The sequence below is a fragment of the Ovis canadensis genome, chromosome 2 (genome assembly GCF_042477335.2).
Source record: "Ovis canadensis isolate MfBH-ARS-UI-01 breed Bighorn chromosome 2, ARS-UI_OviCan_v2, whole genome shotgun sequence".
NCBI classification, from domain to species: Eukaryota; Metazoa; Chordata; class Mammalia; order Artiodactyla; family Bovidae; genus Ovis; species Ovis canadensis.
In genome coordinates, this window is record NC_091246.1 from 180,462,753 (window position 1) to 180,486,972 (window position 24,220).

The 24,220-nt window shown below is 38.7% G+C and overlaps 1 protein-coding gene across 1 annotated transcript in view; it reads right to left on the reverse strand.

The window, feature by feature from the left end:
* UBXN4 (UBX domain protein 4) overlaps nt 1-22,994 on the reverse strand; it is a 29,814-nt gene extending 6,820 nt beyond the window's left edge. Inside the window, exons 1-9 of the mRNA XM_069577685.1 lie at nt 22,606-22,994; nt 15,849-15,951; nt 13,239-13,267; nt 12,408-12,526; nt 11,585-11,759; nt 7,965-8,058; nt 4,799-4,853; nt 3,882-4,046; nt 3,048-3,175 (exon numbers count right to left, since the gene is read on the reverse strand). Coding sequence (XP_069433786.1) covers nt 3,048-3,175; nt 3,882-4,046; nt 4,799-4,853; nt 7,965-8,058; nt 11,585-11,759; nt 12,408-12,526; nt 13,239-13,267; nt 15,849-15,951; nt 22,606-22,687 — 950 coding nt within the window. The 5' untranslated portion in view covers nt 22,688-22,994. The remainder of the gene's footprint in view (nt 1-3,047; nt 3,176-3,881; nt 4,047-4,798; nt 4,854-7,964; nt 8,059-11,584; nt 11,760-12,407; nt 12,527-13,238; nt 13,268-15,848; nt 15,952-22,605) is intronic.
* Between the last annotated feature and the right edge of the window lie 1,226 nt (nt 22,995-24,220).

Sequence of the window (24,220 nt, forward strand, 5' to 3'; positions counted from 1 at the left end):
GGACATTTTGGTTATTAGCACGTTTTGGCTATAATGAAGAATGCTGCTATGAATACTCACACACAGGTATTTGCGTGGAGACTGTTTTCAGCTCTCTCGGATGTATACTGAAGAGCAGAATTGCTTAGCATTTTGAGAAACTGCCAGGTTGTTTTTTCCAAAGTGGTTGTACCACTTATAATCCCATTAGTAATGCAGGAAACTTCCAAAATCTCCACATTCTTGCTGAGACTTGGTGGTCACTTTAAATTGAGGCATCCTAGAAGGTGTGGTTTTGATTTGATTTTCCTAATGACTAATAATGAGGAGCATCTTTTCATGTGCTTATTGACTATTTGTGTATCTTCCCTGGGAAAACATCTATTTAAATCCTTTCTCTATATTCAAATTGGATTGTTTGCTTTTTGTTGTTGATTTCAAGTCTTCTTTTTATATTCCAGTTACCCGTCCCTTATCAAATATATGGCCTAAATATTTTCTCCGATTCTTTTTTTAACTGCACCACATGGCACGCGGGATCTCAATTCCCTGACCAGGGATCAAACCCATGCCCCTCCAGTGGAAGCATGGAGTTGTAACCACTGGAGCACTAGGGAAGCCCCTCCAATTCTGTGGGTTTCCTTTCCCTTTCTTGATATCTTCTGAGGCGCAAAAGTCTTTCATTTCGGTGAAGCCCAACTTATCTGTTGGTTTCTTTTGTCACTTGTGCTTTTGCTGTCATGTCTAAGAGGACTGCCTAGTCCAAGATCACAAGACGTCCTTATTTCCTGCCCTCAACAAGAGTTTATACTTTTTAACTTTCACACTTACGTAGATGATCCATATGGTGTGTGAGATAATGGTTCAAGTTTATTTTACACGTGGATATCCACTTGCCCAAGAAGCATTTGTTGAAGAGACCATTCTCTCCCCCATTGAATGGTCTTGGTATCCTTTTCAAAAATCAACTGATCATAAAGATACAGGTTTACTTCTAGAGACTCAAATTCCTCTTATAGGCGTACCTCAGAGATATTGATTCCACACCACCACAATTAAGTTATCATAATAAAGGAAGTCACAGGGAATTTCTGGTTTCCCAGTGCACATAAAAGCTATATTTATACTATAGTCTAATAAGTGTGCAATAGCATATGTCTAGAAAAACCATGTACATATCTTAATAAAAATACTTTATTGCAAAAAATGTGATCAACTGACAACACAGGTTTGCCACACAACTTTCAATTTGTAAAAAACGACAATAAAGCATTAGCACAACAAACCAGGTATGCCTGTACATCAATCTGTATGTCCATTCTTATGCCAACACCACAATATCTTCGTTGATGTACCTTTGTAGTTAAGATTTAAAATCAGGAAGTCTGAGAACTTTGTTCTTTTTCCAGACTGCTCTGGGTACCTTGCATTTCCATATAAACTTTAGAATCCGATCCCCGCAAAAATTTTGGCAAAAAAACCAACTGGGATTTTGATAGGGACTGTGTTGAATCTGTCAATCAGCTTGGGGGTAATTGCCACCTTAACAATAAGAAGTCTTCTGATCTATGAAAACAAAGTATCTTTCTATGTATTTAGTTAGGTCTTCTTTAACTGTTTCAATTATGTTTTCTAGTTCTCAGTGTATAAGTTTTACACTTCTGTTAAATATATTCTTAGGTATTTGATTTGTTTTGGGAAATAGTTCTTAGAAAGTCATTTTTCTGCTCTTCTCTGGTGGCCTAGTGGTTAAGAATATGCCTACCAATGCAGGGGACATGGGTCTACTTCCTGGTCTAGGAAGACCCACATGCCTTGGGGCGCTTAAGCCCATGTGCTACAACTACTGAAGCCTGTGCTCTGGAGCCCCTGCTCTGCCACAAGAAGCTGCTGCAATGAGAAGCCTGCTCACCACAACCAAAGAGTAGCCTCTGCTCACTACAACTAGAGAAAGCCCATGCGCAGCAATTACGATCCATCACAGCCAAAAATAAATGAATCAACAAACATTTTTAAAGTAATTATTCTGATTACAAAAGTAATGCTTGTTAATTTTCTGATATGGAAAATACAGAAAAGTACAGAGAAGAAGATAAGTATTAACAGTAATCCTACTAGCAGTATGTACTAGAAATCTGAATTTCTGTCTTTGTAACACACTTCTGTTTGGGGAACTGCCTAATCCCTCCAATATGTCACTCATTCTGGTATGATTATCAGTAATATTTCTCGTATCTCCTTCACCATAGGAGTGGGCACATCTACTACCCCAATCAGCTAGCCCATACATGTGATAAAGTGATTGGTATTGAAATGGCCATGTTGACCCAAGCAGGACCAATCAGAATTCTCAGTGAATGAGAATTCACTTCTTTCCTCTCTAGGATCAGAAGCTCAAGATCAAGAAGGTGCCAGGCTCTCCTGACAATATCTAAAGAGTTTCTCTGAGAATAAAGCTAAAACAGAAACCAGGAGATTAAAAAGAGACAGAAAAGGTGTAACGATACCCTTTAGGTTCCTGGATCTAGCGATGCCTAACCAAATCTATCACTGTAACTCCCAGGTGCAGAGCCAGGGGATTCCCTCTTCTGCTTAATCCTATTTGATTTGATATTCTGACAACTGAAGAATTCCAGTACACATGTCACTGTTGTTCAATCTCTAAGTCATGTCCGACTCTTTGCAACCCCATCGACTACAGCATACCAGGCTTCCCTGTCCTTCATCGTCTCCCAGAGTTTGCTCAGACTCATGTCCACTGAGTTGGTGACGCTATCCAACCATTTTATATCCTCTGTGAGGTCTCATCACTATAACCATTTTGATGAACATGCTTTCTGTCTCTTGAAAGAGATTTTGGCTTTCTTTAAAACATTATGTATTTAGTACTGTAACGCTATACATTCACATTCAATGACAAATACCATTGGCAGCTGCCAACTGATCAGTATATTCTTCTGGAACTATTTATTAAGCCACAGAATAAGTCAGTGTTAAAGAGAAGCCCACAACTGCTTTTCTCCTTAGCCGCCACATACATACATATACTTTAGCAAGAAATAAAGTACCTTCTTTCTTTTGTGGAAGTCTCTCTCTTGACTTCCATCTCTGCCTGTTTGGCCAGCAGGGCAGCAGCTTTAGCAGCTTCTACTTCTTCCTTTGTCTTTGCAAACCGAGCAGCTCTCTCTGCACGGTCCTTGAAAACAGTTGTTAGATATTAATTATCTTTCACTGCCAGAAATATCTAGTTACACATTTCCAAAATATGGAACACAGATACGCATGAATTCCTTAAAACCATACATGAACTTCATCACTCTGGATCTGACATTTTTTAGTTTTATCAACTGTCAGGGATCACAGTTATTGTTAAACAAACAAGACTTGATTTTGGTCACTCTCTCAAGCCTGGAACATGGTCAGTAGATAATCAATATTTACTGAATGAATTCATGAACAAACAATATTAAGAAAGGAGGCTTTCATAAGTTTTACAACTGCTTAATTCTAAAACCAACTGATGCAAAACCATCCTAAGCTTCATGTGCCTAAATCCTTTGAATGTCCTAAAAAAGAATGCTTATGACTAGAGGAGACTGTGAGGGAGCAAATTCTTGGCTTCTTTCCTTGAGAATCTTGAAAACTATCTTTAACTACTGATAAAATTCATAACATAACATGGAGAAAAATTGCTTCAAAAGATTATCTCAGTTTTAATCTTAAATGTATTTTAATTAAAGAGACAATTTCTAGTAAAAGAAAACTGAGAATTAGTACTCTCTCAGTCACTAAAATCTACTGTTTCTATGCACCCTGTCTGATAGTAAACCAAAACCACTGTGCCTGGAAGAACAATTTCACCAATGTTCTAGAGTCAAGCATTAAAAATAAACAACACTCACCAGGGCAATCTGCTGTTTTATACGCTCTCGAGCTGCCCTATCTTCTGCCTTTTCTCTGTTTCTTTCCTCTAACATTCTTTTTGTTAATTCTTCTTCTTGCTTTCTTTTATAATCCAACATTTCTTTTCCAGTTTTCCTCCTCTCAATTTCCTTCTTAATCTCTCTCTGAATTAAAGAAAAAGTAAGTTCTATGAACCAGAAACAAAGGCTAATAATCCTCTGTCAATACCATTTTGTACACAGGGTAAGTTGGCTGTAGGGTACAGCTAAAGCAACAGAACAACTTCACAAAATGTAAGAGTCTAGTAGAATGTATTAACAGCATGGGTCAATGGTCAAATCCTATCAATTTATAAGTCTTTGCCAGCAGTTTTGTAAAGATTATCATGTGGTCAATGTAATTTGGAAAAAAAAAAAAAAACCCAACAGAATTACAGGTTGTCCCTCCAAGGACAACAAAGTAGTCATTTATTTGGCCTGAAGACATAACCTTCGTATATTAGAACCCCGAAGAGATGATGAAGTTTAGGTGCACAGTTTAAGAAAAATGAATGGTGAACTAGAATACAACACCACCAGAGGAAATATTCAGCAAAACGTCTACCCATTTCTTTTTCACAAAAAGGAACTAAAACTTTGATCTGCATCAAATCAATTTTAATTCAAGTCCCTTTATTCTTAGTGTAAAAGATTCACTGCAAAGGGAGAAAAGATGATCTAATTTATTTCTAGCAATCTCCAAAAATCACAAAAAAGTGTACACTGTGACTTTACGACAGAAGACTGGTAATGCCCCTTACTGTGCTGCAATGTTGAACTACAGGACCAGGAAGTCATCCCATGTGCCAAGCTAAACAAGAAATCAAACATTCCCTCATGGAAAGCAAGAGGAAAAAATACTAGGCATATCAATTTACCTGTTCTTCCTCTTTCCTTTTCTCTTCTCTCCTTTCTTCAAGTTTTTTGGTTAGTCTGTATTTTAAAAGTTTAAAAAATACATTAACTGAGAAAGTTTAAAAAAAAATGCATTAACTGAGATACATTATATTGAAATAAATTACATTTAGAAGATTTCTTTAGCTAAAAACTGGGGAAATGTGGAGATAAACAAAGCTCCTAAAGGTTAAGCAACAACTTCTCTACCTAGCCCCTGGCCCTGAAAAAAATCCATAAGAGTCAGGGGGAGCCATAAGAAGCCTCCCTCCAGCTCTAAGGGCCTTACCTCCTACTTACCACTAGAGTTCCCTTTCCTCACCTGATTTATCAGATACTGATTTTTTTTTTGCTACACCATGTGGCTTTTGGGGTCTTAGTTCTCCAATTAGGGATCAAACCTGAGGCCTTGGCAGAAAAAGCACAGAGTCCAATCCACTGGCCCACCAGGGAATTCATCAGATATTGATTTTTAAATGTCTTAAAAAAAATACATATATATATATATAAATCAAAAACTTAAAAATGCTTTACCTCTTACATAGAAGAGGAATATAGCACAGAATTGATAAAGGCAAAAAGCTGAAGGCGAACATTTATAAAGACCAGTAACACCAAAATTGATTTTGAACTGTGAGAAATTCATCAATTAAAAACTAATGATTCTGAAAGCAGACAGTGGTAATGGTTCCACAACCTTGTGAATATATAAAAACCCACCCAATCTGCATACATTTTGCATTTTATGGTATGTGAATTTTATCTCAGTTTTTTAAAACTAATGGCACTTTTTCTCAAAGGGGTTTGGGTTGCACAGGCATATGCATTTGTTAAAACTCAGCTGAAGAACTCAGCCAGAAACCTAAGGGATGTTCAAAGATGATGGTTTAGGACCCCAAAGAGATGATGAGGTTTAGGTGCACATGGTGAGAAAAATGAATGGTGCACTAGAATGCAGCAACACCAGAGGAAAAATTCAGCAAATGTCCACAGGTTTCCTCTTCATAAAAAGGATGTCAGAAGGACTTAAGACCCAACATGAAGGGGTTCTGCTATAAACTTGAAGTATTCTGTGCACTAAAAAAAGTTAAGAGAGAAATTAACTGAAATACTTTAGAGGGAAAAAAAAGGACCCATGAAACATCTTACTACTAAGGGAAATTATAAACTTGTATAACCACTTTGGGAAACTGTTCAGCCAGCATCTACAACCCAGGAATTCCCACTCCTGAAAACATACCCGAAAGATACATTCACCAAGACATGTAATAAAAGAATGTTCATAGCAATCCTATTCGTAACCAACTCAAACTGAAAATAATTCAAACATCCATCATCAGTAGAATAGATAAATAAACATGGTATAATCAATACACAGTCACTACAGCTTCACAGTAATAAGCTTATATGAAGCTTATTTGAAGTGCTTATATGATTTAATTATATGATCATGGCTCAAATTTTTGAAACGTCAAGCAGCTAATAGTTACTTCCCAGTGAAAACTGTTTCATTATTGAGATCTTTTCAACATTTTATCTAATTTCAACATTAGAATTCCTTTTTAAAAGTTTTTTAAAAATTAGGTGTATGTATCTTCTAAGAGCACTCTGAAGTTTTTTTTTCCAGTTAAGGAATCTCAAACAACTCTAAAACCACTCTGTCCTGACAGGCTAACTATAAAAATAATAATGTTCAATGAAGATAATTTGGCAACCCAAGGACAAAACAAAGAAACCTCTAATTCCAGTTTCACAAATACTAGTATAAGCATTTTGTGCATGTCTTCAAATATCTTCTGGGGCTCATTATCCTATGTAACACATACACACCAGTATATGTACATATTGTTATTTTTTAATTAAAAATGGCTTATTATATTCTATTTGCAGAACCATACAGGCAGACACTAGTAGACATCCCTTTACGTAAGAATGGAAACTATTTGGGGGAATTCCCTGGGAGTCCACTGGTTAGTACTCTTAGCTCTCACTGCCAAGGGCCTGAGTTCAATCCCTAGTAGGGGAAAACTAAGATCCCACAACTCACTTGGTGTATCCAAAAAAAAAACCACACCAGAATGGAAACTATTAAATAACAGAAGCTCCCTTTTCCCACAGCAATTAAATAGCACTTGATCCCACCTCACAATAAAGGGCTACCTGCCATGTTTCTTCACATTCCCTCCAATTCTCGAAATCCTTTCCTGAGTTTTCGTTCTAACTTCACTCTAGGATCCCAAGGCAATGCAAGTAAGGGTGCATGTGAGGGATGTGGTGTTAGCAAAGCAGAATGAAACAGAAGAGGAAGAGCCTCTGAAACTCTCGTTCCCTACTGCTCTTCTTCCAGACACACACCATTTCCCTCCACGGTGAGAGGTCTATCCTGCTGTGCACCACCAGATCCTGGCCCTGTCACCCTCATAAAGAACAATCAGAGTCGCCGGAGGTTTTGCTAAAATGAAGCTCATTTATACTGAACCATGCATGAACTAACCCAAAAACCCAATGACAGCAATCATTATGAATCTTGGTTCCCCATAATATCTATGTCAACAAGAAAATATCAAGTCTAAGTAGTTTTTCTTAACTTCCATATAACACTGAGTGATTGTTAAGTCAAGATTTTAAAATATTCCTGCTTATCCATTCACCATTAACTCAAGTACCTTTTAAGAATCAAGATTATGATTTGATAACTACTGTAACATTAGAAAGTACTAAACTAGAAGCAACAAAAAGTCAGAAATTTGATTATCAGACTAACAGCACATGATACTTAATAGACAGCCACATATGCAGAACCCACTCAGTGCATAGTCATAAAATTGGCTGCCCATCTGGAACTTACCCTGTGACACAGAGAGAGAAAAGCAGAAGTGGCAGATGGAAACACATACACCAAAATACTAGTGAAAGAGAGACTGTTAAAATTATCAGGCCTAAAGCAGACCAATGACTTCACAGATATACACAAATTCTTACTTCTAGAATACAATTTCTATGGATACAAATAAGTTGGCCAAGAAGTAAAAAATTTCAACCTAGAATTTTAAACTTTTTTGTAATTTTAGCCCTAATTCAAATTAATGAAGTAACTGAAAACCACAGTCTATTAATAACAAAACACGGTGTCTAAAGATAAGAGCAAACCTTTCCACTCTGACGGTGAGGTCTTCAGTAGGTCTCTGATTTGAACATCCACTAGGCTCTTGAGACACAGCGGTCTGGCCTGAACTTTCTCCTCCTTAAATAATAAAAGAAAAACAAAAGAAGAATGCCAATTTTTAAAAAGACATATATCTTTTGGGTTACAACATCTGTTAACAATCTTGTTTCTTAAACATATTTTCCCTAGGGATGGAGTAGGAGATAAGAAATGAACCATTACTAACTCTGCAAGTTTGGACCTGGAATAACAGTATATAAGTGGGAAATAAAGCAGTTACTCAGCTGAAAGGCACTAAAATAAAACATGCAGAAATATTAATCTGGCAGGAGGGAATATAACAAAAGCAGAATAAGCATGCCCTAGCCAGGGACAGGCTCTGCTGGAAAGCAGCAGGGCCCAGTATCTTTGATATCCATTAGGGCAGCCACTGGTCAGTTACGTGTGGCTACTGACCACTGGTAATAAACTAATGCAGGTGACAGACTTTTTCAACTGTATTTACTTTTCATTAAAAATGCTATATGTGGCTGTGGTTATGGTATTCAAGAGTTTTAGGGAATTTCCTGGTGGTCCAGTGATTAGGACTCTGCAGTTCCACTGCAAGGGGAACAGGTTAGATTCCTAGTCCCACAAGCCTCACGGCAAAAAAAAAAAAAAAAAAAAAGCGTGACGCTCTAGAGGCCAAGTATGATACTTGGTATTACTAAAGCTATGATGACCCATGGGATCTGCTTTTGCAGACCACAATGATTCCTTAGAGAAGCTTTTCATACCTAATATTTCATGCACCAATATTGTTTTAAGGATTTCTTGAAGGACAGAATTTTGTCCTGGCCTGCAGTAGAGGATAGCTATGGTCTGGTAGTCCGTTTCAAAACCTCTGCTATTTCCTTCCTTACCACTCACTATCAACTTAATTATTCCTTATATGTTTGATCTTTGAAACAGTTTGGACTGCAGAGCAACAAAGTCTGGCTTAAATCTTGTTCTGTCACTTCAGTAAGTTATTCAATCTCACTACCTTATCTATAAAAACTGCATAGACTTGTTAGGAGAAATCCATGCTACAGAAGCACAACACTGAAACTTGTACTGGGACCAGCGCGAAGTAAGTGATTCAGTTATTACAGCAGTAATACAAGTATTAGAATTAGAGAGTAGACCAATGGGGTGCGTGTACTCCTACCCTGACATTCAGTGCATCACCTACATAACCTGAAATCAGCCACAAAAGGATTATTCACACTTCAGAAATTAGTAAACACTACAAATGAGGGCTTTTCTCCCCCACTACAAAAAACTTTTGTTAAATATTTACTAGCGTATCATGAATGTAACCTTTGAATAAGAAGTGGTAACCTCTAGCAGCCAGTGTGTGTTCAACAGGAAATTAATGTTTTCTTTAGTAAGTAAAATGAATGTCAAGGTCATTTATATCTTGATATTAGCAAAAAATATTTAAGAAAACTTCTGAAAATAACCTGTGAACAAGCTGAAAAAAAGTGTTGTGTGTAACAATTAGTGAGGTGGATCTACGACTCATAAACAAAGAAAAATGGATGGCAATCAGCTAAAACAACTGATAAAAATCCAAACACAGTAAAATTACTAGAGGAGATTCTGTCTTTAGGTTTAAAGACAAGTGGATTATCATGCATAACTTATCTCCTGATAAAAATGCACAGCAACATCCATAAAGTAGTCATGACAAAAAAGAATAAAGAATAAACCTGACTTCAACAACTAAAACAAGCCTGTAGTGTTACTTCCAATTTAAAGGAATTTTTACAAATGATCATAGGGATGTACCAAATCCAGACTGTGGGAAACTATAGGAAAAAACCACTGATGACAGTGGGAATCTATGAAAATCACCGACTAATGATGATATATTGGACTCCAGCTCCAACTGAAAAATTTAGTGTAAATACAAATATTGCCTAGATAATTAATGATAAAAAAGAATCAATGTTAAACTTTCCAGGATTCATAAGAGATAATCACATTCTATTTCCATTTTCTAAAATGCTTTTTAAGATACTTTTTTTTTTTTGCCATGCTGCCCAGCTTATAGGATTTCAGTTCCCTGGGCCCTTGGCAGTGAGAACATGGGGGAAGTCCTAACCACTGGACCATGAGGGAAGTCCCAATATCAACATTTTCAAAGATGAAATCATATAATGCCTAAGTGTATCCTAATAGTAAGCGGCAAGGAGATATGGAAAGGAAGCACAGATGAAACAATAATGGCCATGAGTTAAAAATAGTTGGAAGATAGGCAATGGGTTAGATTTGTTATACTATTTTCTCTACTTCTATATGTTTAAAATTTTCCATAATGAAGCTAAACACACAAACAAACAAAAAAACTACAAAGAACTAAGATTAGAGTTGCTACTCACCTCAGATAGAAGAGTATAACTGTCTGAGCCTAACCAAGTTATTTACCTATTAAACCAAAGACAAGAATGCTCTTTGTGGGAATATAATAGAATCCAGAGTGTTATGTGTAACTCTTTAAGTAGTACTAAAGTTAATGGGAAATTATAGCGCATCGAATATGGGGAAGAATTTTGCTAAAACCTAAGGGGTTCAACAACAGAACAAGATTCCTAGCAAGGTAATGAACTCCTCTCATTAAATATATTCAAATACAAGCTTGACGATTATCTACCCAGGAGCTGGAGCAGGTCATCTTTTAAGATACTCATCTAGTTTCCTGGACTTCCCTGGTGGTCCAGTGGTTAAAAACGCACATGCCAATGCAGGAGACACAGGTTCGATCCCGGCCGGGAAGATTCCACATGGCTTGGAGCAACCAGAAACCGTGCACCTGCGCTCTAGAGCCCACAAGCTGCAAGTGCTGAAGTCCACACGCCCTAGAGCCCGTGCTCTGCAGTAAGAGAAGCCACTGCAATAGGAAGCCTGTGCGCTACAGCTGAAGAGCGGCCCCGGCTCACCACAACTAGAGAAAGCCTCTGAGCAGCAGTGAAGACCCAAGGCAGCCAGAGTAAACAGAATAAAAAGATAATATTCTGTATCTAACCCTACATTGCCTGATACAAAGCTGTATTATACAAAACAACTCTGATTGTACATGATCCTTAAAATACTGTATAGAATTTCTCTCTGCCTTTTCTATCAACCCCTCTGCAGTCACAACTCTTATTGCTACAAGCTCTATTTTACAATTAACTTTTAATTCTAATTTTAAAAGTGCAAATACAATTCTCTTAAATCTGTACAGTACTCTACAGGCTAACAAAAATAATTCCAAATACATCAGTTCATTTGGACCTTTCAAAATCCTCTGGCTGAGAAGAGATTTACAAAACTGATGAGTGTCATAATGATAGTCCCTGAACCACAGCACAGCAGCAAAAATTACTACTATCAGCTTTCTGGACTGTTACCTATTTGGGTTTGAAGGACACAATCACTGACTTTATCTCCTTCTTCCACTACATGACAAACATATGTATCTAAAACTGTCTGTAACTTTTAAATTAAGTGAATGTGAAGGGGGAAAATACAGTATTTTTATTTTTAAAAACATTAATCCACAGTCTTCAAAGTGAAGCAGAGTGTTTAGTGTACCTACCTGTTGCGGAATCTGACTTTGTATCAGCAGTGGATGGCGTCTCACAAAGCTCTACATTTCTGGACTGACAGTTGTCAGAAGTGTTGTTATGTTCAAATGAGGCAGATGGAGTAGAGACTGAACCTTCTGACTGGCTGCCATTTGCCAATGATGCTTCACCTTTTAATGAATGCATCTAGGGAGAAAAAAACACTGATTTTAATTACAGATAAGAATCTAAATTTAAATTTAGCATGGTATATGAAACCAAAAATGAGGAAGTCAATCTAAACTCCACAGAAGTGAGAAGTACTGAACCTTCCAAGTAAATCAATCTAAAATGTATAGTCCTAGACATGACATAATCACATTATGGAATTCAACAGCAAGGTGACAAGAGCATTAAGCGATTTTTAAAGCACACTGTTGATTTTTCTTAAAATGAGAATTCAAGGAAAAAGGTTACAAGCTGTATTAGCCATATGCCCAAAGTGGATGCTAGTGAGAAATTGAGTAAGATCCGTAAAACAAGTCAAGTAATATACTGTTAAGGACCTTAATGTGAGAGCAATACTCTCTTGCAACAAAGTAATAGTGACTACATTGTGTGGCTGGGTGACAGAGGAAAAGGGAAGGGAGAATAAGAAGTCACTCAGGTATAGGCACCTCTAACTTCATAAACTGGTTTTGAAAATGAGTCCAGAACAGTATTTACTACCTTTTAAGTTTAATAGCATGGCTAGTTCCTGAATATTTAGAGTGACTCCAAAAATATTCCAATGTCAAGTTCTTGACAAATCATTTTCCAGTGTTTATACACAGAACCAATTCTGTTCCTTCTCACCTGCCGGACTTTGTGGATTCTGGTAACAAGTTCATCTGCAGAAATACTTCCTGCTATTACTTCCAAAGGAATTCCGCTGTCTCCAATAAAAAAACTCGATGGAACACACACTACAGGATCTGCACAGTGTTATCAAGTCTAACAACTCATGAGAAACAAGGGAATAATTTTATTAAACACTACTGATAAAAAAAAGCAAAATAATCTTTGTGAATTTCACAATGTAATAAGCTAACCTGCTTACAAAATAATTTCAACTAGTTTATCACTATTCCTGTAGTACATGTGATACATGAATTATGATTTATTTCTATCGCATATATGTAAGTGGAAAACACTCATTACATTCCCCTCTATCATGACTTTTACATCTATCTTATCTCTTGCCAGCTACTTCTATTAAATAACATTCCAACTGCATCATATTGCTTTCCAGCTATAGTAACCGCAATTTTAAGCTCCCCAAGGGGACTTTCCTGGCAATCCAGTGGTTAAGACTTTGTACTCCCACTCCAGAGGGCATGGATTCCATCCCTGGGATCCCTGGCTGCGGGATGGATTCCACCCATGGGATCCCTGGTTGTGGGATCCCACATGATGCACCTCACAGTAAAAAAAACAAAAACAAAACACAACAAACTCTCCATGACCCCATTTGATACACTGCACTGTCTTAAAGGACAATTAGCAATATCAAGTTTCCATAAACAAGAATTCATCAGTTCCTAAATAAAAACTAATTATTTCTAATTGTCATGCATCAACCAAAAGAAAGGCAAATCCTCAAGCAATATTCATATATATACAACTGATTCTTCATGGAAAGGATACAGATCTGTGAAAATTGTAGGCAGGCTTCACTGTAAAACAAAATCAAACAAAAAAATCACGAGATGAATATAAGTATTTCCCAAATACTGAGTTGTTTTTATAAAAATGTACTGTACCAATTACAAGAAGTTTTCTGAAACTACAAGTTCCTTTCATAGCTATCAACTGAAAGGGGAAAAATGTATCCCTTATCTCACAGACCATTTTGGGTTTGTTTTATAATTTTCAAATTAGAGAGACACCTGCTCTTGCAAACCACAAACTAGTGGTCAGATGAGGTACCTAAAAATCAGCTTAGTATCTGCCATGTTGCTTCCTCAGCAGCATGTGTTTCTAAATACAATATTGTAGCTTGTAATAAGAAGATATTAATACCTATGAATTACTTGTGCAAGTGATAATGCAATACTTTGTAATATGAAAGGACTCAACCTAAATATCCACCAGTTAAAAACTAGTGAATCATGCAATTATAAAGAGGGAAAATAAAAAAAAGTATATCAAACTACTATCATTTTTGTAAAAAAAAAAAAAAAAAAGGGAGAGGAAAACAATGGTATTCTCTTGATTTGGTTTCCTCCAAAGAGTGGTTAGGTACAGGGATGGGAGAGAGAGACTTCATAACATGAATAAAAGACATTGATAAATGTAGGTGAGTAATTCCAAGAACCAAATTAATGCTTCAAAGAACCAGAAATTTGCTTTGTCTTTTTCCGAATCTGAGACATGATTATAATAAAAATGTCTGAAAATGTAAAAGAACACTATAAAGAAAAATATTATCAAGAATCCTACTTTCTCAGCTATAACCACTGTAAACTTTTGATACATTTTCTAAAAATCAATTTTCAATGCAAGATACCTCCATAAATAAAAATATACTAACATGTTCCTAGAACATTAGCTTTATTATTATATAATTAAATTTACTTTTCATAATTTAAAAGACATACTAGATCCCATCCAGCTGTCCATAATGAAACGACCATCAACCAATACTATATACAAGTACTCCTGCATCTGCTAATAGAAATTTGTTTTTAAAAATGGTAGATATATCAGTCTGTATATAAATCGCAACAATTCTGAAATTCTCATTTCTTCCACATTCCCAACAAACCCCTACATTCCTCCTGCCATTACTGACTCTAAAAGGTGCTTCTGGAAGAGAATGGACAATATCAATGATATGACAGACTCTTAAGAAGAAAAAAAAGATTATAGCTCAATAAATGTATAGTGCAGTAACTATCGGGAAACAGACTACTATGATTTGCTTCATGTTTTATTAATGAAGAAAACATTTTTAATAAAAAGTTTACAAACTTACAGGTGAATTTCTATTTTAATGTTGATAGTAATTTTCATTTTGATATTATTAATACCAAAAGAACAGAAATACCACTTTAAAACTGCTAGTGTTTCCAGGCATTATCACTGATGGCTGTGGCTAACCTCATAAAGACAAACAACAGAGCATTATGTACCCTGTCGTGGAAGAATGGAAGACATACCACCATCTACCAAGTAGTCTTAAGTCGGGCGGGGGTGGGGGGTGGGGGTGGGGGACCTGAATCCAACTGTCAGTTTACAGAAAATGGAGGACAGAGTAATAACCTAAATGACACTGACAGGACTATAATGAACAAAACCTATACTGTGGGAAACTATGTAACAAATCACCTGGATTCTCAAAAAAACAGACTGCAAAGAAAAGGACAGAGGGAGATCCAGAGGCGGAGCCTCCAGAGTAAAGAGCCTGACAGTGATCAACGCATCACAACGTGTAGATCTTAATGGATCCTGAACCAAACAAACTGTAATAAATTAAATAATAAAACCTGACTGATAAAACTGAAAATGTAAACACTTGGTAGATATTTGATATTAAGAAATTAAGATTAATTTTTGAAGTATTATGTTAAAAAATTAAGAATTCTTATCTTTCAGAGACATAGCAAAATATTGATAGATGAAATGATATGATGACTGAGATTTACTTCAAAATTATATGGGATGGGTTGAAATGGGTGGGGGAAGAGATGAAACAAAACAAACCAAGAAGTGACAGCTGTCAAAGTAGTTGACCAAGATGAGGAGGCAGGGCTGACTACACTACTCAAACACTGCTGTGCATGCTTGAAATTTTCCATCACACACACACAAATTTTAATGGGGGAAGAGGGATATATTCACAAACGAAACAGACTTGTGGTTATCAGGTACTATGATGCGCCTATAAATGCTCTTATTTTTACTGAATTAAATGACTCCATTTTCAAGAATAGGATCCCAAAGAGTGGTCATAACCTTTCAGAGATATTTAATATATTGGTTACAGTTACTTCCAAGTTTTTAGAATCTGAGGATTACAGTTCCTTTGCATTACTGGTGTATGTCACATAGCTGCTTGGTAGACCAAGAATTTATCAGTTTTTCAATAAGACGTACGGAGAAATTTGAAAAATGGCAATCAGAATATAAGCCCTCAACATGCCGTATACAAAAATCAACATTCTTATAGTCCAAGAGTATAAATCATAAATCACAACCAGAGACAATGGTTAAAAAAATTTTTTTTTAAATTACAAGAGTAAAACATAAGCAAACCTTTTGGTATCGATTTTAATAGCAACAAAACTGTTTGAAGATGCTTCTGTCACTTTCTCATCTTCCCAACTTGCAGCCATTTGTGTAGACTGCTCATCATCACCTGTAAAACATTTCAAGCATTCTTATAGCATAAGGCCGGTATCTGCTGATTCTTTTCCCTGTAAATCTGGAACTTCAAATAAAATGTAAACCCACAAGTACTATTTTCTACCAAATTTGAAAACTGAATTTTTCCATAAATGAAGTGACTGTTAACATTAACAAAAAGTAATGAAAAAGAAAATACTGGTATTTAGGTTATACAAAGTGTTTCTAAATGAAGACATCCAAATTATGATGCAAATGTTATCACAATAATTAGAACTCATGGGCAGAAATGTGTCTATTTTGGCTTTTGTACACGATTTTAGGAAACAAAGGTACAATACTTTTCCTTTATGTAATATCCTTCTGTTGAGTTTAATGTCCTCCACACACACACCACTTATTCTCCAGAATCCCTCCAAGGTAGAGAGAAGCCAGGTGTGATTCTGTTTGCAGTTCTGCACCTGCCTTTTGTTAGAGGTATGCCAGTTACAAAAGGTATGCTGATTCAAAACTAATCTATGGTGACAGAACTGAGCATGCATGCATGCTACCTTGGTGGAGGTGCTACTGACTGGGAAAGAGGATGAAGGAGCCTCCGGGGTCTTGGGAATGTTTATATATATACACATATGATTGACAATGCTGTGTCAGTTTCAGGCATACAGCAGAGCTTTTCAATTATACATATACCTGTACCTATTCTTTCTCAAATTCTTTTCCCATTTAGGTTAGTCTTGAAAACTGAGCAGAGTTCCCTGTGCTATACAGTAGGTTCTTATTGGCTGTCTATTTTAAATACAGTAGTGTGTATACATGTCAATCCCAATCTACCCCTACCCACCCTTCCCCCCACCCCGCCGCAGTTACCATAAATTCATTTTCTGTTTATTTCTATTTTGTAATTAAATTCATTTGTGTTTTTTAGATTCTGCATAAGCAATGTCATGATAGGAAACACTGATCTTTATATAAGTGTATTCATCTGTAAAAATTCACCTAGCTGTTCACTGAATATATTTTACTTAATATACTGTATGTAATACCTCAGTGACAAAATATTTTAAAAATTACACTCATCAAGAGATTATTTCCATTTTAGACCTGTAACATCTAGATTTTGGCATAACCATTTATTGATGGGCAAAGGGAAACTTACCCGAGTTAAGTCACTGAAAAATATTTCTAAGGTTAGCAGAGCTATGTTTTCAGATCACACTTTCTGCTTTACAAAAATGAGAGCTTTCTATACCTACTCTTTCGTAAGTTGTTTTCTTCCCATGTGTGTTCCCCTTCCTCAATTTAATCTACCCTTAGTCTTCTCCATCTCAGTTATTTGATATTGATAACACCATCCTTTCAGTTCTCAGCCCAAAAAGTTAAGTTATTTTCGCCTTCAGTTGATGCTATCTATCTGGAATATATCTGGAATATCATATCCACACATAACGATTACAATAGCCTCCTAGCTGGTTTCCCTGCTCAGTCTACTCTTAACGCAGCATCCTTCTTTTAACAGTCAGATCAGGGAATTCCCTGGCGGTCCAGTAGTTAGGACTCGGCACTTTCATTGCAGGGGCACAGGTTTGAGCCCTGGTTGGGAACTAAGATCCCACAAGCCACAAAGCACAGCAAAAATAAAATTACACACTTCAGATATTTCCAAAGCTTTCTCATTTCCCACTTTTCTCTAATACTTATAACCTTCTAATAGACGATTTGCTTTCCTTATTATCATATTTACTGTTTGTTGTCTGTCTTCTTCCTAAAAGCATGACTAAAACTCATGCTCCATGAGGGCAAGAACTGTTTTCCTTCTTATTTACTGATATAACTCAAACATCTACAACAGAATCCAGTATATAGTAAATACTTGGAGTACAGCAGGCTCTCAGTAAGTGTTCTGTAGAATGAATAACTAAATTTCTGGTATAGAATCTTGGCATGCCTACAAAACTTGACTAATGCTACATGGCTGAAAACATCTTTTGTGAAATGAGATTCAGGAATATTCAGTAATAAGGGGCTTGAGAAATATGGCCATGGAAAAGTAGACAGGGATAGAATGCATGCACAGACCAAGACCAAAAGAATGCCCATTAGCAGACGCCTAGATGTTGAAGCAGCAGACAGGAAAACTATCATTTGCCATGAGATCATTCTGAGCATGTCTTCAGACACTATGGGGTGACGAGAGCTGCAAGATTCCAAATAAATGACAAGATTATCAACCTAGAAAATAGCTACAAAGGAACATCCTTAATACACTTAGAGAAGGCTGTGAGGTGTAAGGGATTATTTTTATTCATTCTTTCTTTCATATATTCACTATTTTACTCCACATTTATATTGTGCTAGGCACTGGGCTAACGAAATATAAAACAAATGAGATACTATATGCCCTCAATGGAGCTTAAAATCTAAAAAAGGTACCTGTTTGGTGAACTATAATTATGGTAAGAAACGCTCTGAAAAAACAGATCCCTTTAGATTGGTCAGGCAAGGCCTCTCTGAGGTGATATTTAAGGTAGGACCTAAAGGATCAAAGAGGTAAACCATGCCACAAGCCAGAAAAGTTCACTAAGCAGAAGGAATTTCTGTGGAGGGGAAGGGCTGTATGGTTAGGAGTGTTGTGAACACTAGGTACCAGGAAACAAGATGAGACTGCAAAGATGACTCCCATGCTTGGGTTTATCCAACTGGATATAAGGTGGTGCCATTTACTTAGCAGCAGAGTACCAGGGGGAGAAGGCAATGGCACCCCACTCCAGTACTCTTGCCTGGACAATCCCATGGACGGAGGAGCCTGGTAGGCTGCAGTCCATGGGGTCGCTGAGAGTTGAACATGACTCAGTGACTTCACTTTCACGCACTGGAAAAGGAAACGGCAACCCACTCCAGTGTTCTTGCCCGAGAATCCCAGGGACGGGGGAGTCTGGTGGGCTGCCGTCTATGGGGTCGCACAGAGTCGGACATGACTGAAGCAACTTAGCAGCAGAGTACCAGGGGGTGGGGAACAGATTCAAACAGTAATACTTTCAGGCTTGAAAGTCTTGTGAGGCATCCAAATGGGGATGTCAAGCAGGCAGCTGGAAGGATGGACCTGCCACTCCTGAGGCTGATGTTCTTCACTCCCTCACCTAGGCTGTACGATGCAGATAGCTTCTCAAGGGCTCCGTCTCCACTAGCAATGTCTGCTCATGACTCAGTGGAGTGCAACAACAGCTGCCTGACCAACAAAGATGTAAGACTGAATGGAATTGCATAACGAGAGTTACCTTAGCTCTACTGGGTGAGATTTTTAATTGCCAACTTTGGTATCTTTACTTTCTTATTTTTAATCAAATTATGAACTATGCTATGGAGTTAGATGGGCCAAAGATTTCAGGAGATAACATTACATTCCTGGTGGTGTTAGTAGTATCCAAAAGTAAAGCCACTTAAAAAGAGCAGTACAAACTCGGAAACAGTTGCAGACCCTACAACCAGGAATTTCAACAGAGAAAAACTCAGCTGGTCTAAACCTAAATGGCTTTTTAGTCTATTTTAACCAAAAAAAAAAAAAAAGGCATTAAATAGCGTTGGTCAAGGAGATTTTAGCCAACTAGAACCACTAGTCAATGACCAGTGTTTAGTTGTCTAGCCAGTGACAAGACACCTCTGCTTCAGAATGCTTGTCAAATTACTGTACATCCCCAAGAAAAGAATCAAAACCTGTTTCAGTTTCTTTCAATTTACACACCTATAATAATTTGAAAATACTTGTTTGACTTAACTAGTAGTAACCTCTCCAGTCTCTTAACAGTAATCCCACATATTCTTTAATTCATCCATGAAAATTTCACTAAAATATAAACAATCTGCCTAAAATGTTTCCCACTTGAGTGGCTATATGAACCAAAGTATACATTTATGACCACTCCTTCCAACTATAAAGCTATCTTTTTAATTTTCCAGTGAGTTGGCACATTACTGTCAAGGTCTCAGATCTAAGAAAATCATGAGTTCTGACTATATTCTTCAAAGTCAAGAATAAAGGTCTAGGGACTTCCCTGCTGGTCCAGTGGCTAAAGACTCATGTTCCCAATCCAGGGGGCCCAGGTTCGATCCCTGATCAGGAACTAGATCCCACATACAGCAACTAAAAAATCTGCATGCCACAACTAAATAAATACATTTAAAAAAAAAGAATAAAGGTCTAAGCAACCTATAAGTGTTGCAATTTCATGACTGCACTGTCTACACACTCTACCCAGTCTTGGTATTTAACTTCCTAAAACTCTAGAGAAACTAACAGTATTAGAATGCGTCAAGCGATGTGGAAGCGACTCCTTCCACAGACGGCTAATAGTCCTCCTCCAAACATTCAACAGTCACTGATATTCTAAAAACATGTTACATGATGCATGCTCATCAGAAAAACTTAAATTGAAGAAGGTATATATTATAGACACAAAGCCCCAAAGACCTATAACTTTATTTTTCTATTGTAATAATTAGTGCTACTGTTTCCAAATGGGTTTCTAAATGTTTGTTAATTAAACCTAGCATTTCTTTCAAATTAACAGGTTGGTCCAAGAGTGCCTTCAAGGAACCTTTGGACACCGATCAAATGTGCTTTCCGTTTAAAAATATGACTACTGGGGACTTCCCTGGCAGGCCAGTGGTGAAAAGTTCCTCCTGTCCTCTTCCAATGCAGGAGGTGAGGGCCCCATCCCTGGTCACAAAACAGAAAGGTTGTAACAAATTCTATAAAGACTTTAGATTTCCTGATTTCTACACCAATTTCAGTAACTACCTAAGGTCTGTTGTATACCTAACGTCTGTCTGTACAATGGTTGTTTTTTCCTCTGGAAAAACAAAAAAGACACTTTTTTGGAAGCTGATAAAAAAATAAATCTGTCAAGAAAAGATATATATTCTTTTTGTGACACTGGTGTCTGTCACTTAGCCGCTGTGGACCTAAGTTTCCTCATAGATAAAATGGGCATGATAAACCCTATTCCACCAACGTCCAGGATCAATTGAGAGTATATGCGAAAAACACAACTTAAAATGGTGTTACAACTATTACTGCACTCTTAATGAGCATATTCAGTATCATTAATTTTCCTTTCCCTTTTCTTATGATTTTATTTATCTATGGCAGTGCTGAGTTTTCCTTGCTGCTCCGGGCTTAGGCTTCTTTTCTTTTCCTAAAGAGTGGAGGCAGCTCTCTAGTTGCAATGCACAAGCTTCTCATTGGCTGACTTCTCTTGTTGCGCAGCCTGGGCTCTAGGCCGGTGGGGGGGGGGGGGGCGGGGCGCCTTCAGTAGTTGCGGGGAGTGTGCTCAGTAGTTGTGGCCCATGGGCTTAACTGCTCCGGGGCATGTGGGATCTTCCACTATCAGGGACTGAACTTGTGTCTCCTGCATTGGCAGGCAGGTTCTCTACCACTGAGCCACCTGGGAAGCCCTTTCTTTTCTTTTTAATCCACTTATTTTCTTATAGGTTTACAGCAGTTACTTATTATGTGAAATATAACTCTAAAAAAACAGCATAAAAGAATCTGAACTACTCCACCTCTTCTAATTAACAGCAATGAGTTAAAATTTTACCATAATTTAAAACAATTCAAAATTTCAAATTTAATGTTGTGAAACTCATATTTCAGCAACTTGCTTTTCACTACAGTGCATAAAGTTACGGGTTATTACCGAGCCTTCCAAGCCATAGTTAATAATGAACAAACCGTTATTAAACACAAATAGTTGAAATAATGCACCTCAAATTAACAGTAGTCGCAAATACTAATTCGGCTCAGGTAATGAGGATCAGCAAAACGTCACAGAGGCACAAGTGTACTGCAGATCTAGAAGACTGCACTAATAAAATACGGAGCAAACTAACCCAGAGCAACACAGAATAGATGAGTTAGTACACATTCTAAAACTGTATCTATGATACTAGGAAGACAATAAAAAGAATCAATGTTTGTGTGTCTACTTCTAAATAAACGGTTAAAAGACACTCCACTTGCAAATTATTGCATATGAGATCCTTCACTCCTATGGCATTAAAAAAAAATCCGATTTATATAGACCTCAAAGGTTTACGTTTCAGGAACACACGAAAGCCAGTAACAGTGAAACATCAGGTGGTTTCTCTTTGTTGATTACCGATGACACAGCTTTCTTCCTGAAAGTCCACAACTAATTACAAGCAAAACTGCCTGTCTTAGGGCCCGTCTCTCGCCTCACCTACAGACTAACTATACGGGAGTTAAAGTCTCTCCAAGTGGGTCTCTCCAAGTGGAGCACTCCGTCGGGGGCGCCAGGAGGCGACGGTGGGGTCTGCCGGTCCAACTCCGCAGGCGGAGCGGAGTCAGGCTCGACCGCGAGCAGGGCGGCTAGGGCCTGCTCGACCCGTCCCCTCGCCCCGCACCGGGGAGACAGCGGGGCTCGGCGCGCTTTGGGGGCGAGGACGGGACCGTGCCTCCCGCAGGGGGGCCGGGAAAAGCGAGCGGTGGGGGTCAGGCCAGGTGTACTCCAAACGGACGGGGCAGGCGCTGAGACGCCAGGGACTGGCAGCCGGGCCTCTCGGGGCCCGGAGGAAAGGCTGGGGGCCCCTGGGGTTGGAGGTAGGCCGGAGGGGGTGTCCGTGCCACATCTCGGGCCCTCGCCTCCTTCACCTGCCACGAACACCACGAAGACCGCGCCGCTCCTCTTGGCCGACGCGATGGCGGCCGGAATGGCGCCCTGGAACCACAGCATCGCTGCCCTCGGGCCGAGGCGCTCGCTCGGTGTGTTGTCGCCGCGGTCCCGGAGTTGGCCCCGCCCTCTCCGTCGCCTAGCTCCGGGGGCCCCGCAGCCCCAGCCGGTCCGCACCCCACCTCCGGCTCCGCACAGGAGCGCAAGCCCGTCAGCGGCCCATTGAACGCGCAGGCGAGGCGCACCCCGAGACACGTGACGCTACACGTCAGCGTAAGCGCCACGCCCCTGTGCCTTGTCTCGTTGGCAAGTCGGAGTGTGCGCGCGCACGCGAGGCCGCAAGGCGCTGCAGTCTCGGAAATAGGAAGAGGCGTAGGGAAGAATGACTAATCGCTAAATGGCGTCGGTGGCGCCTTCGCGATGCATGACGGGAATTGTAGTCTTGGCTTGGTCCCTTTAATATTCTTCGGTTCAGTTCAGTTCAGGCACTCAGTCGTGTCCAACTCTTTGCGACCCCATGAATCGGAGCACGCCAGGCCTTCCTGTCCATCACCAACTCCCGGAGTTCACTCAGACTCACGTCCATCGAATCAGTGATGCCATCCAGCCATCTCATCCTCTGTCATCCCCTTCTCCTCCTGCCCCCAATACCTCCCAGCATCTTTTCCAATGAGTCAACTCTTCACATGAGGTGGCCAAAGTACTGGAGTTTCAGCTTTAGCATCATTCCTTCCAAAGAAATCCCAGGGTTGATCTTCAGAATGGACTGGTTGGATCTCCTTGCAGTCCAAGGGACTCTCAAGAGTCTTCTCCAACACCACAGTTCAAAAGCATGAATTCTCAGCTTTCTTCACAGGCTAACTCTCACATCCATACGTGACCACTGGAAAAACCATAGCCTTGACTAGATGGACCTTTGTTGGCAAAGTAATGTTTCTGCTTTTCAATATGTTATCTAGGTTGTTCATAATTTTCTTCCAAGGAGTAAGCGTCTTTTAATTTCATGGCTGCAGTCACCATCTGCAGTGATTTTGAAGCCCCCCAAAATAAAGTCTGACAATGTTAATATTTTAGGAAATGTTAATTGTGGTTTGCCGGTACGGCTAAGGGGGCGACCGTGAGATCCGCTTCACAGTCTATGAAGAGAAGGAGAAATGGTGCTACTCATCGGAAGATGCCCTTCTTTTTGAGAACTTAAATAAGAGGAAATCATCCTCGCCCCGGATGGAACTCTATGCGACGATGTAATTCTCTATTATGATTAGTGGCTATTGTGGATGGGTGTCTCTCGGTATGAAACTTAATGGGGTTTGTAGGGATTTACTACAAGGCTTTGGTTTCTACTGAACTTAATTTATCAGCTCGACCTTGAAGAAGAGAAATACAACAGTCACCTTCTGTAATAATATACAGTGCGTGTACCTGAGGGGAGGTTTTGGTTGAACGCAGACCTTGAGTAAGGTCGTTGGTTAGAGATCACTACAAAGGACTGGAAGAAACACAAGCTGGAATCAAGATTGCCGGGAGAAATATCAATAACCTCAGATATGCAGATGACACCACCCTTATGGCAGGAAACGAAGAGGAATAAAAAGC